Raw genomic sequence first — 12475 nt, 5'->3', positions numbered from 1 at the left:
AATTGGAACAATTGGATATCATGTGCAATTAACCCAGACACCAAGCTTAGGTTTTCCCAAAAATTCACTCAAATGGATCCTAGACCTAAAACACAAAACCATAAAATTTTGAGATAGAAACATGGAGGAAAATCTAGGTGACCTTTGGCTTGGTGACGAGCTATCAGATATAACATCAAAAGCATGATCCATGAAAGGAAAAATGGATAATTATTGATAAATTGGACTTTATTAGAATGTAAAACTTCTGATCTGTGAAAGACAGTGTTCAGAGAATGAAGGACAAGCCACAGGTTGGAAGAAAATATCTGCAAGACACACATCAGATAAAGGACTTGCACCAGAAATGTACAAAGAACTTGTGAAACTCAACAATGAGGAAACAAACAACCCAATTAAAAAATGGGCAAAAGATCTGAACAGATACCTCAACACAGAAGATATACAGATGGCAAACAAGCATATGAAAAGATGCTCAAAATCATTTGCCACTAAGGAATTTCAAATTAAAACAGCAGTTATCATCACACATCTATTAAAATAAGTAAAGTAAAAAGAAAACCTGACAATACCAATGCTGGCAAAAATTTGGAGCAACAGGCACTCTCACTCTGGCTGGTGAGAATGCAAAATGGCGTAGCTACTTTGGAAGACAGTTTGGTAGCTTCTTACAGGCTAAACATAGTCTTACTATGTAACCCAGCAATTGTGGTACTAAGTATTTGCCCAGAGGATTTGAAACTTCTGACCACAAAAAAGCCTGCATGTGAACATTTTAGCAGCTCTGTTCGTAATTGCAAACGAGTGTTTATGAAACAACAAAAATGCCCTTCAACAGGTGAATGGATAAACAGAACATGGTATATTCATACAATAGAATAATACCAGCAGTGAAAGGAAGTGAGCTATCAAGGCACAAAAACATGCATGAATCATAAATGAATATTGCTAAGTGAAAAAAGCTAGTCTGAAAATGTTGCCTATTGTATGATTCGATTACATGACATTCTGTAAAAGGCAAAATTATAGTGATAGTACAAAGATCAAGGGTTGCCAGGGGACTAGGGGGATGGTAAAGGGGAGAGGAGATTAATTAGGTGAAGGATGGGAGATTTTTAGGCCAGTGAAACTATTCTGTAATAATGAGGTAGGAGTAGGAGGCGGGACTTGATTCCAGAGGTGGGGCTGAGACACTGGACCAAACTGAGGACTAGCTAAAACAGGGATGGGGTGGAAGCAGCTTTCCATGAGACACACCCACCAGTGTGCCATGTAAGTTTACCATCACCATGGCAACACCTGGAAGTCACTGCCCCTTTCCGTGGCAATGACCTAACAACCCAAAAGTTACCACTCTTTTCCTAGAGATTTCTGTGTAAACCACCCCTTAGTGTACATGTAACTAAAAGTAAGTATAAGTACGATTGCAGAACTGCCCTCAGCTGCTACTCTTAGAACACTGCCTATGGAGTGGCCCTGCTCTGCAGGAGCAGTCACGGGGTCGTAACGCTTTAGAGCTCTAACACTGCTGCTTCAACAAAGCTGTTTTCATCTACCCTACCACCGGCTCACCTTTGAATTCTTTCCTGGGTGAAGCCAAGAACCCTCACAGGCTAAGCCCCGCTTTGGGGTTTGCCTGCCCTACATCAATGATACTGTAATGATACTGTAATCCCAGCTCTTCCAAGCTGGCAACACAGGCCGGCTGACTCCCTGCTTTGGTTTCCATGTCTGAAGAATGGGGTGTTGTGAGAACAGAAGCAGTTGTGGGGTACAGGCCCGGTCCTTCCTGGGAGCACGTGTTTATCCCCCATGGACAATGGATGTGAGTCTGGCCCTGACCTCAGGCTTCACAGTGTCCTGGGGGAGGAGCCATGAACACCACAGGCAGTGTAGTGACTGCATCAGTAGAGCAGGCACAGAGAAGCTGGAGGCATCCTGGAAGGTTTCCTGGAGAAGGTGCTGTCTGAACCGGGTCTGGGTCTGAATGATGTCAGGGCAGTGCATGGTTTGAGAGAGGGAATCCCAGGCAGAAGGGGCAGCAGTGATCACAGCTGTGGGGAGAAAATGGGGTGTGCGTGGGGGAGAAAACAGGGTGCGTGTTGCTGGAGCATCTGGGAGATGCCAGAGAGCATGGGCAGGCTCTGCAGGGCCTCGTAGGCCTCGAGGGCATCTGGGCTTCCTCGGGAGACCAAAGGGGCCACGGAGGATTGTAAGCCTCTCCACATTTGGGACTTCCCCAGGAGGGAGGAAGGAAGACGGGAGGCAGTGGGGGCATCTGCTGGTCCAGACCACAGAGTGGGATGTGAGGAGGGACAGGTGTGAGCTAGTTGGGGGTGCTCTCTGCCCTGCAGCAGGTGGGTGCCATGGAGGGGAGGGAGAAGGATCCAGGAGGAGCAGCGGGTGGGTGACAGGAGGCTCTGGTCAGGCAGACAATGGCTGCCGCCGAGAGCAAGCTCAGGAAATTTCCGGCTGCTTCCAATGGATTCCAGATGTTTCTTAAGAGGTGCCCACTACTAGGCCTGGTGCTCTATGACAGACATGCAAGTGGCCAGACCAGGCGACTTGCTGGTTTTTAGGTAACTTCCGGTCAGGACGAGCAAAGTAGCAAAGGTTGGACATGCAGGGAGGTGCGCATACCCACGAAGAGGCCCCGAGGCTATCCCCAGGGCTGCCTTGTTGACATCAGACCTGTGAAGGGGAAGTGGGGGGCTCTGCGTGCCACCTGCAGCCAGCGCCAGCCCGCCACCTGCAGCCAGCGCCAGCCCACAGGCACCGAGGCGAGGAAGCATCTGTCTGGTCAACCCTGTGTCCCTGTCAGTGGCGCCTTCCACACTGGGTGCACAGTGCTCACTCATCAGTCAGATGGACCTAAAGGCGCCCAAGCCCAGGTCCCTTCTTGTTACACTCTGCGGTACCTGCGTGGTGCTCTGCAGCCACAGGAAGTGATGTCTAATCCTGCTGGGGCCACTTGTGAGGCACACTCACTGCCCTTCCGGGCTGGCGTGCTGGAGAGTGGGGCCCACCCCACCTTGCAGGGGCACTTTGTCACATTTGTCACATTGAGCAGCAGCTGTGCTAAGTTCCCTCCCAGCCTTGGCTCATGCAGCTGCCTGGTTCACCCTCTTTCCTCCTTTTCCAGTATGGAAGGTGATCTCTTGATCTCTAAGCTCAAGGCCCAGCCTTTTATAAACTACCCCCTTCCTCCAAAAGTCCCACTCTCCTGTCCCTCATCTTACTGTGCTGTGGTTCCAGTTCGTGAGTTTGTCTCTAAAACCAGAAGGCAAGACCTTGGAGGTCAGGGATTGTGTCTGAGCGCTGGTATCTCCCAGCAGCTGTCTCAGTCTGGCACCCAGTTGTGATAAAAACACACAGTGGACGGAGTGAAAGATGAGACCTTCCAGGTGACAAGTGCCGCCTTCAGGGAAGAACTTAGCATTGAGCTTGACACTTCATAGCTGCTCAGTAAGTGTGGGCTGCTCTGCTTTTGATCATTATTCTGGAGTCAGCTTGAGCTGTGCCCAAGGACTGGGGTAAGGGGTCTCCTTCTTGAATAGAACCCAAGGCTCCTCTCTCTGTCTGGGAAAGGCCCTCTATCCTGTCCTGATGGCCTGTGGGGACAGTTCTGTGTCCAGGTCCTGCCCAGGACCCACAAAGTGATCCGAAGGTTCAAGGGATTCAATTGTAATTTGAAAGCCCCATGTAGATGTTCACGTTAGTATTAAGAGTGGCTAATCCTTGCAGGTGCCAGGCACTCTGCTGGGATGATGTTATAGGCATTATCTCATCAGAGACACCAAGTGCCAGCATCTCATGGTGCCCAAATCAAGCCCATGCTAAGGACCCGGTGGCTGAGGGTCTGTGGGGGAGCAGCCCCTAGCAGGAGGCAGCTGGGTCACCATGTTTGGTCCCCTGCTCTCACCACTGAGGAGTAACAAGCTCTTTTGGTTTCTCCACAATTCTTCATAACCTCTGAGGTTTTTCTCCACTAGAAAGGGCCCTGGGAAGGCAGCAGTTGCGGCGTTCTGTCCTCATCACGTGGGCTATAGTCTTGGGCAGCATTTCTCAAAGTAGTGAGATGTTTCTAGGGCCCTGAAGTCCAGATGCTAGGGAAGCCCTGGGGCTGAGATCAAACAGCCTCCATTCCTGGTGGTGGTGGCGAGGTCTTTGCATCTTTATATAGGCTGATTAAAAATAATTTAATCAGATGTTAAAGATGGTTTAGTTGACCCTGAACAGCATGGGTTTGAATTGTGCAGGTCCACTTATGTGCAAATCCACTTATGCATAGATTTTTTCAATAAATAGATTAGAATTTTTTTTTTTTTTTGGAGATTTGCCACAACTGGAAAAAACTCACAGGTGAACAGGCAGCCTAGAAATATTTTTAAATGTTAAAAAGGTGTGTCATGAAGGCACAACGTGCGTACAGACACTAGCCTATTCGTGTCGTGATTGACTGTTTATTAGCTGGTAAGGTTCCCAGTTAACAGTAGTGCTATTAGTAGTTAAGTTTTGGAGGAGGCAAAAATAACGCATAAGGCTGGCACAGTGGCTCATGCTTGTGATCCCTGCTTTTTGGGGAGACTGAGGCTGGAGGACCACTTGATCCTGGGAGGTTGAGGCTGCAGCGAGCTATGGTCCATACCACTGCACTCCAGCCTAGGTGACAAGGTAAGATCCCCATCTCTAAAATAAAAAAAAATTTTTAAAGCAATGCATGGATTTTTGACAGCAAGGGGGTTTACTGTGCCTCGAACCCTTTGTTGCTCAGGGTCTACAGCAGAGAAATAAATGAGGCCATTTCTGTAGTGGGTCCTGCAGCTATCCCAGGCCCCATTGGAACCCTTTAGGGGGTCTGTGCAGCCCTCCCCTACCTCCAAGAGCATTGATAGTGACTGGCTTCTGGAGGACCATCCTGCAGCGTCTGAGACTCACCCCTCCACTCTTGTGCACCAAGAGCCAGAGGGTTCTGGGAGTCCACCTTTCCAGGGTCCAGGGATCACACAGGTCCCCTTGGGATCACGTTGAGGCTGAACTTTGTCCACAGTGCCTCCCTTGCTCAGCTTCTCCCCCTCCTGGGTCCTCTCCCCTGATCCCTTAGCTGTCTCCCTGGGAGCTCATCCTTAATATGTCCTTAATTCCTTGCACACAAGGCCACATCTCAGGGTGTGCTTCTGGAAGAACCCTAGCTAAGACAGATTTTCCTTGCAGACCTTATCAGAGCTTTCACCATGCTATGGTGAATAATGATTTCCAAAGAGGGAGGAAAAGTATGCAGTGTTTTGCAAAATCATTTAACGACAATGACCATCCCTTTTATTAGAACCTTCCTGAGCTAGGGTCTTCAGGGGGCTCCCTGAATGCTGCTTGAACTAATAAAACAGAAAGTTGAACGAGTTGTTTAAGGTTACCCAGCAGCTCCAAGGGATCGCTTCCCCACTGCTGAATGCATCCGGGGTTGTAGAGAGGGGTGGGAAGTGAGAAGAGCTCCATTTGGCCAAAGAAGGGAAAAAGCCTCATTCCAAAGAATTGTAAAATTTATTGTATAAGTATTGCAGCTTTTCAGAATGTCATCATTGCCACTAATGATTACTGATACACAACAAGCAGTTTCTTCAGGCCTGAGGATTGGCATCCAGATACAGAGTCTTACGCAGCGGGGACGTGGGTGCGCTCCCCGAGCGCCACGGAGAGCTTACATAAGTTTAACTTGAACAGAGCTTGGGAAATGGGGCTGCGAAGGAGAGCAGTTCCCACGCCAAGAACGCAACGTGAAAGCATCGGAATCCGCACAGCAGTCACGGCATCAGGCAGGCAGGGGAGGACGGGCTGTGTCCTCTGAGCTCTATAGTACAGCAAGATTTCAAGCAGTTTCCAGAAACAACAACAACAACAACAACTACAACATTTTCTTGCCTTGTCACGGGCCGTTTTATGGTTCTGGAAGCTTCATGTTGCATATAGAAAAACAATTTCTCTGAAACGTACAATTCTCAGGGACGACCGATGAGAACAGGGAATGAATCGGCTCTCCTCCAGCCCTGATTTTTGCTACATGTGGGGTCCCTTTTCATTCTTTGCAGAAACACTGGGCTTTTTGAGAACACGGATGGTTCTTAGCACAATTCATGAAATCTGTCTGTGTAGACTCGGGCTTTGCAGGGGAAATAATTTTCCTCCTCTGGAGGAAAGGTGGTGATTGACAAGCAGGGAGAGAGTGACAGGGCTAGAGAAAGCCACGTTCAGGCTTCTCTGAACCCGGGATGGAGCGGCAGACCCCTGAAACCAAGCTGGCCCCTCTCCACCCAGCCACTTCCGAGAACCCCATCTAACTTCCCATCGGAAAAGAGGATCTCCTCAGGGGCAGTCCAAGGGTTTTCAAAGATAATGTGACAAGTAACATCTAGAGGAAAGGGTGCACCCCCAGGAGAGAAGCTGAGAGCTTAGCTCTGGTCATTTCCAGAGAAAACCTGCTGGCTGTCTTGGGATGTGCCCTGCCTTTGAGGCCACTGCCCCATGCACTTCTGCCATTCACTGGGCATGGAGCTGGGGATGCTGGACTTCAGCACTGGGTTGTCCTCAAGCCGGCTGAGGTCAGCAGCTGCTCTCCTCCCTTTTCCCATGCAAAGTCAATCCCACAAATCCAGACCGTACCATCAAGCAACAAGACCCAAACAGTTTGGCTCAAGAGGACATGGGGACTGCCTCAGCCTGGCTTTGGGCTGACGCCGTGCACACAAACACGGTCCACTTCTAGGTTTTCAGCCTAGGCGGGAGTTGTGCACAGACCCTGGCAAAAAAGGTTGGAGGAGCAGGAGGGGTCACCTCACCAAGCTGGGTACCTCCCCAGTGGAGAGAGGGTGAGGACACGAGAGGATGGTGGGGTGTCTGAAAAGCAGCAGGAGCCCTTAGTGGACCCTGGGAGAAGAGGCCAGTCCCAGGTGAGTGAGGCACTGTCCGGGAACATCCCCACCCTGTGACAGGAGTGTCACTGCTTCCTCAGTAAGGCACTAGAGACGTGTCACATAAAGGAAAGATACGTTTCAATCATCTTTACAAGCGTGTCCTTGTGCCTCTCAGGACAACCTCTATTGATTTCTCTACAGGACCTTTTCAAAGAATCCTCTTCATGAGCGAAACAAATTTTAGGCTGATGACTCCACGGAGAGGCAGGTTCTGCCGTTGCCAACAAACAAGAACTTTCTATTAGGCTGGTGGCACACAGAGCCCACGTCTGTCCGCTGCCAGCTCTTAAAGCACACGCGTGCACATGCATGGAGCTCAAGTGGCCAGAACTTCCAAATCGTGCTCAGGTGTCTGTTCTGGAAGTTATAAAAAAGTTGCTCACAAACAATATCGCCTCTTATATCTTTCTTTTATGTTAGTCTACTAGTCAGCATTCTGCACAAAATGGAATGTCACTCCCATGGCGAGGGGTGGCAGCTGGGAGTCTGCTCTTCCAGCTGGGTGCCCTCCCATTCCTACCCCCTCCAGGAGGAAACGCGGCAAGCTCCAGCCACTGGCCATGGTGGGTCCCAAGGGCCCACCCCGGTGCCCTTCCCTGGTCACCTCTATTTACACTCGCGTGTCCCTTCCTGCTCTTCACCTGCATGTCACCAACAGGTCCCGCCAACCCTACATCTATTTGGTGAAAACCTGGAGAACAAGAACAGAGTCCAATAGAGATGGAAATGAAAACACAGATCAACAGACACACCAGGAGTGAAGCATCGTTTCCGCGGGGAACGGGGGGGAAAGGTGGGAACAGAGAAGGTGGAGAATACCACACCTGAAGCTCGGGTTGGTGTTGGCGTGACTGCTTACTACCTGAAACCCTTTCGCCTGTCCTGGGACAAACCTGGGCTTGTCACCTTTTCATGTTGGGTTGTCTGCTTTTTGGCCTCTCAAGTGAGAATTGATCCGTGAAGGGGAACAGACAGGATGAGGTCAGATTGCGAATACCCTGGGCCTTCCTACGTGCCAGTGCGGCAGAGAGCCCACCTGCCTTCACCGGAGAACCTTGAGCGGGCTGAGCCACCACCAAAGCGCCCTGCGCAGGTAAGCCATTGGACCCTCTGGTGTGTCCCCGGCAGCCTGTGCGCCAGCCACTGTGGCTTGCGAGGAGGGGCACCTTGCTCCCCACCATGGGAACCTTCACGGTTGAAAAAAGAAGAGGAAAAACTGATTCCTTCGGTAGCAATTTATTTTCATTTTTGGGAAAGGCAAAACCACCACCTGGAACTTGGTGCCTCCGTGGTTAACTTTCCTATTTTGTTTGTGATTTAAAGGCTGTTCCGGCCCAGAGGCGGGGCAATGTGTCTCCTTTGGTGGGGAATGTATGACGTGGTCATAACCTGTCACTAGGCAGAAGCAGCCACTCTCCAGGGATGGCGGCCCCTCGGGAAAGCCGGCTGCTTCCGGCCGAGGCCTCTCTGCAGATTCCGAGGGGCTCATGCACTGCCGTCAGGCGACTCTGAAATTCCGACATTTCTCCCTTAAAGTCTCAACAGACACAAGAGAAGTTTCCATCAAGCAAGCACTGACATATTTATATTAAAAAATAGTGCAAAATCTCAACATTTATATAAATAACTCTAAACCCCTGCTTTGTAATTTTTTTTTCTTTACAAGGTAATACACACTTTCTGGCTTGGCACTCAAAAATTGCCATTTTTTTTTCCTCTTCTAGTTCAGAAAACAACTTTTTTTTAATAGGCCTCTTCTAATACAAAAATACTCCTGCCCTCGCACATACAGTTTCTCTTATCTTATATATATTTATATATATAATATTGCAGATCTTTCAACAAAGGTTTTGTGCAAATATGTCTTGAAAGTTAAGTGAAATTATCATAAACAAAAGAAAATAAGCATTCACGCACGCAGCTCAACTAGAAACAAGAAAGACTACTGTAGAAATGTTTTTTCTCTTCTGCCTTCAAGACACAGCTCAACAAAGAAACGTGTGTTTTTTGTGTGTTTTTTGTGTTTTTGCAAGCTCCCCTAGCTTGTGCATTCAGACCAGACATCACATGTAAATATTTATACACAGGGAGGTTGGGGGGGGCACACGATGCTTTTCTGCGCCTCCTGCCTTCCTCTCACTCCTCTCCTAAGAAGTGCGGAGTGTTCTGCCTTTCCACCTGCGCAGCCCCAGCCCGGCCCCCCGGGGACCCTAGAGCGGGTGTCCTTTCTGTTTATCCTTCTCTTTGCTCCAGATGGCTGCGCTCTCTAGAGGTGCGATGTGTGTGTGGTGGAGCCGGGTCCCCTCCAGCAAGGAGGGCGGCCCACTGCTCTGCTGGTGCTGGAAGGAGGACCCCGGGTAGTGGCCGATGACCTCGCTGTAGGTGGGCGGTGGCCCCTCCATGCGCCCGCCACTGCCGTAGCACGTGGCACTGATGCCTGAGTTACTGCTGGGGGGGCAGGGGCCGCCTAGCCTGGCACTATCCATCAGGTCACTGTCGAAGATGGTTCTGTTTGGGGGTGCGCGCACCGACTCGCGGTTCAGTTCCAGCTGCTGCTCGGGGTCCCGGAGCTGGAGGGTGCAGGGGCCCTGGTAGGGCGGGGGCTCCTCCCCATCTGACAGCGAGATGGTGGGGGGCAGGTCGATCTCGTGCTGCAGGTACGGGTAGGTGGGCTGGAAGCGGTGGAAGCGGTCCCGCTGGGCGAAGGGCGGCACGGCCAGGCGGTCGGTGGGCCGAGGCGGGGCATACACCTGTGGCTGGAGGAGGCAGAGCGGGAGTGAGGGAGGGTGGCTGTCTCAGGTCCGCCAGAGAGGCAGATCCTGAGACTGGAGTTCTGCTGCATAGGTCGTGGCTCTCTGGGGAGAGGGAGAAGGCGGCAGGGGTGGAGGGAGCAGAAGCCAGGAGGCTGATCCCGCAGGAGCCCTGGCACGTGGGCAGCACTGCAGCGCTGCATCACCCTCCTTGAAATAGGGGCAGTGTCCACGCTCCCGTGCTGCAGAGTGTGGGCTGCCTCCTCAGGGGCAGAGAACAGATGATCTCGGGCCAGGAGGATCCCAGCAGCAAGGACACTCAGAGAAGGGTGGAGGGGTGAGCCTTGGCAGCCAGCACTCCTCCAGCCGCAGCGGGAGCAGCCCGGGTGGGGGCGTTGGAGGGGAGGTGGAGGGAGGTCTCACCTCTGTGATCCCGTTGCCTGACACTGTGCTCTCCGAGGGCCACAGGCATCCTTCCTGTACAAGAAGAAACATACAAGCAGGGTCAGTGAGGTAGGCAGGAGGGACAGCAAAGGTTCAACCCAACTTCGACGCTCAGGCCTTTACCCTGGAATTAGCTCTTGAACCCACCCACCTCTCTGAGTCCGAACTGGCTTCCCTAGCCTGCCCCTGGAGGCTTTCTGAGGACATGACCACAATCGCCTCCTCACTGATCCCTAAGGCGCCCACTGCTGTCCCCAGAAAATCCAGCCTGACACTTTCTGAAACATGCCAACTCCTGGGGTCCCCTTCTCAAAGCCTACCACAGCTTCCCGTAGGCCTTCATGGCTTCTCACGACACTGAGTGTGGCCACAGCCCCTCGCCCCTGGCCCTGCTCCCCCCAGCCTGGGCCCCCTGCTGGTTGTGTGACCTGTGGCAAGTTACTTAACTTCAGTGCTGTGGTTTCTGTACCTGGAAACTCAGGCGATTATAGCACTTGCCTCACGAGTTGCTTGAGCATGTGCTAAAGTTGAACGTGAAACCCACCCAGAGGCCGTGGGGCACTCAGGGAGCACGTGAAGGTGTTGGGTGTCGCCTCCACACTCCCACCAGCCACGCTGAGTGGTGCCGTGCAGCTCCACAAGCTTAGCCCCAGCCGCAGGGCCTTTGCACGGCAGCCAGGCTGCAGAGCCGGTTCCTGTCCACATTCCGTTCCACTGTCCCCTGCAGACTCTCGGAGACCAGCATCGAAAGGGCTTCTCCCGTGAACCCCCGTCAGCTGCTGATTCCCTTCACAGCACTGTCCCCCCTTAATCACCGCTTCTACACGATCATTTCTCTACAGTCTCTCTCCCTCCATCTAGTGGGCCCATCATTACGGATGCCCCAGTTCACAGGTGAAAAACAGGAGAGTTAATGAAAGTGCCCAAGGCAGCTGCTCTGCCGTAAAACAGTGATTCAGTCTCTGGCAAAGGGGGCATGTGGTGCCATGGCAGTGCCAAGCTCTGGTCTAGGTGCAGGGGCACAGCTGCCACTTCATGGAGCTTATGCCATCTGCTCCGAGATGACAGCAGGGTCCTGGATCTCATCCCAGGAAAATGAGACCCCACGCTGGACTGGCTTCTCTGAGATGCCCCAGATACCATGATGGTGAGGTCTGGGCCCACGGAGAGGGATGTCTACGACTTTTCTAGCTTCATTGAAATGTAACTGATAGGCAAATAAATGTACATATTCAAAGCATACAATTTCGTAAGCTCATGCATATATTTATACCAAGAACCTCTTACCACATTCAAGACAATGAGCATGTCCATCACCTTGAAAGTTCCCTTGGGGCAGGTTTTTTGAGGGGTCCCAGGTAGGATCCCGCTCACCTGCAGCCTGGGCAGGAACAGAAGAGGGCGGTAATTTCCCATATGACCACTAGAGGGCTCTGTGGCCCTCAAAACTGTCCCATCAGGAAGGCTCCTACCCCTCAAGGAGGTCCTATCCTGCCTCATCTCCTGATGTAGGGAATGACTCTGACATCCTTCAAGGTGCAAAGCCAGACTCATGGAATCATTCCTGACAGAGAGCTCTTCTCCCCACCACCCTGGTTCCACCCACCCCTGTCCCTGCTCACCTCTCCCTCCATTAGGCAGCAGTTCTACCCACCTCCCTCCCCAGCATCGGGGCCTGGTGGACAGCAAAGTCCTCCAGAACCTCCACGTGGACAGTCCACCGGCAGACTGCCAAAATGCAGATTCTGTGGCAGGAGGGCCGGCGACGCTGCGCGTCTCACAACCTCGCAGAGGCTGCGAGCACCGCTGGCCTTCGAGGTGCGTGAGGGGTCTCCTGGGGTCTCCTCCTCCACTCTTGCCCTTCCCCATGGCCCTTCCTCCTCACAGAAGTGGGAACATCTCCCTCACGCCCCCCACCCCTCACCCGGTCACTCCTCTGCTTAAACCCTCTGGGGCCCCCGCTGCCTCCAGGAGAAAGATCCAACTCCCGACCGAGACCCATGCCCCTGTAGACATCTACAGCTGCCGTACAGCTGTTTCCTTTAACGAGTTTTCCTGTCTGCAGAGAAGGCTGACTCTGCCAGCTGCATAATGCATGCAAGCTCTGGATCTGAGCCCACCCTGGGCCTGGACCAATCGCCCCTCTTTCCGGAAGAATGTCGACCTGCCCCCAAGGCTCTTCGGAGGCATGCTAACCCCGAGCTCTCCGTTAGCCCCGCAGGTGGGTCAGGCCCCTCTTCCAGTCTCCTCCAGTCCCCTCCCTGCACCAGGGCCTTTGTCCCTCTGCCCGTAGTGGCCTATTCATGCGTCTCG

General features: G+C 52.1%; 1 protein-coding gene across 1 annotated transcript in view; it reads right to left on the bottom strand.

The window, feature by feature from the left end:
• Positions 1 to 5522: 5522 nt before the first annotated feature.
• PMEPA1 (prostate transmembrane protein, androgen induced 1) overlaps positions 5523 to 12475 on the bottom strand; it is a 65604-nt gene continuing 58651 nt past the window's right edge. Inside the window, exons 3-4 of the mRNA XM_017536561.2 lie at positions 10142 to 10195; positions 5523 to 9724 (exon numbers count right to left, since the gene is read on the bottom strand). Coding sequence (XP_017392050.1) covers positions 9179 to 9724; positions 10142 to 10195 — 600 coding nt within the window. The 3' untranslated portion in view covers positions 5523 to 9178. The remainder of the gene's footprint in view (positions 9725 to 10141; positions 10196 to 12475) is intronic.

Source organism: Cebus imitator, unplaced genomic scaffold (genome assembly GCF_001604975.1).
Source record: "Cebus imitator isolate Cc_AM_T3 unplaced genomic scaffold, Cebus_imitator-1.0 Scaffold99, whole genome shotgun sequence".
NCBI classification, from domain to species: domain Eukaryota; kingdom Metazoa; phylum Chordata; class Mammalia; order Primates; family Cebidae; genus Cebus; species Cebus imitator.
The sequence above is the reverse complement of the archived record's forward strand: the minus strand, read 5'-3'. Positions and strand labels throughout refer to the sequence as shown.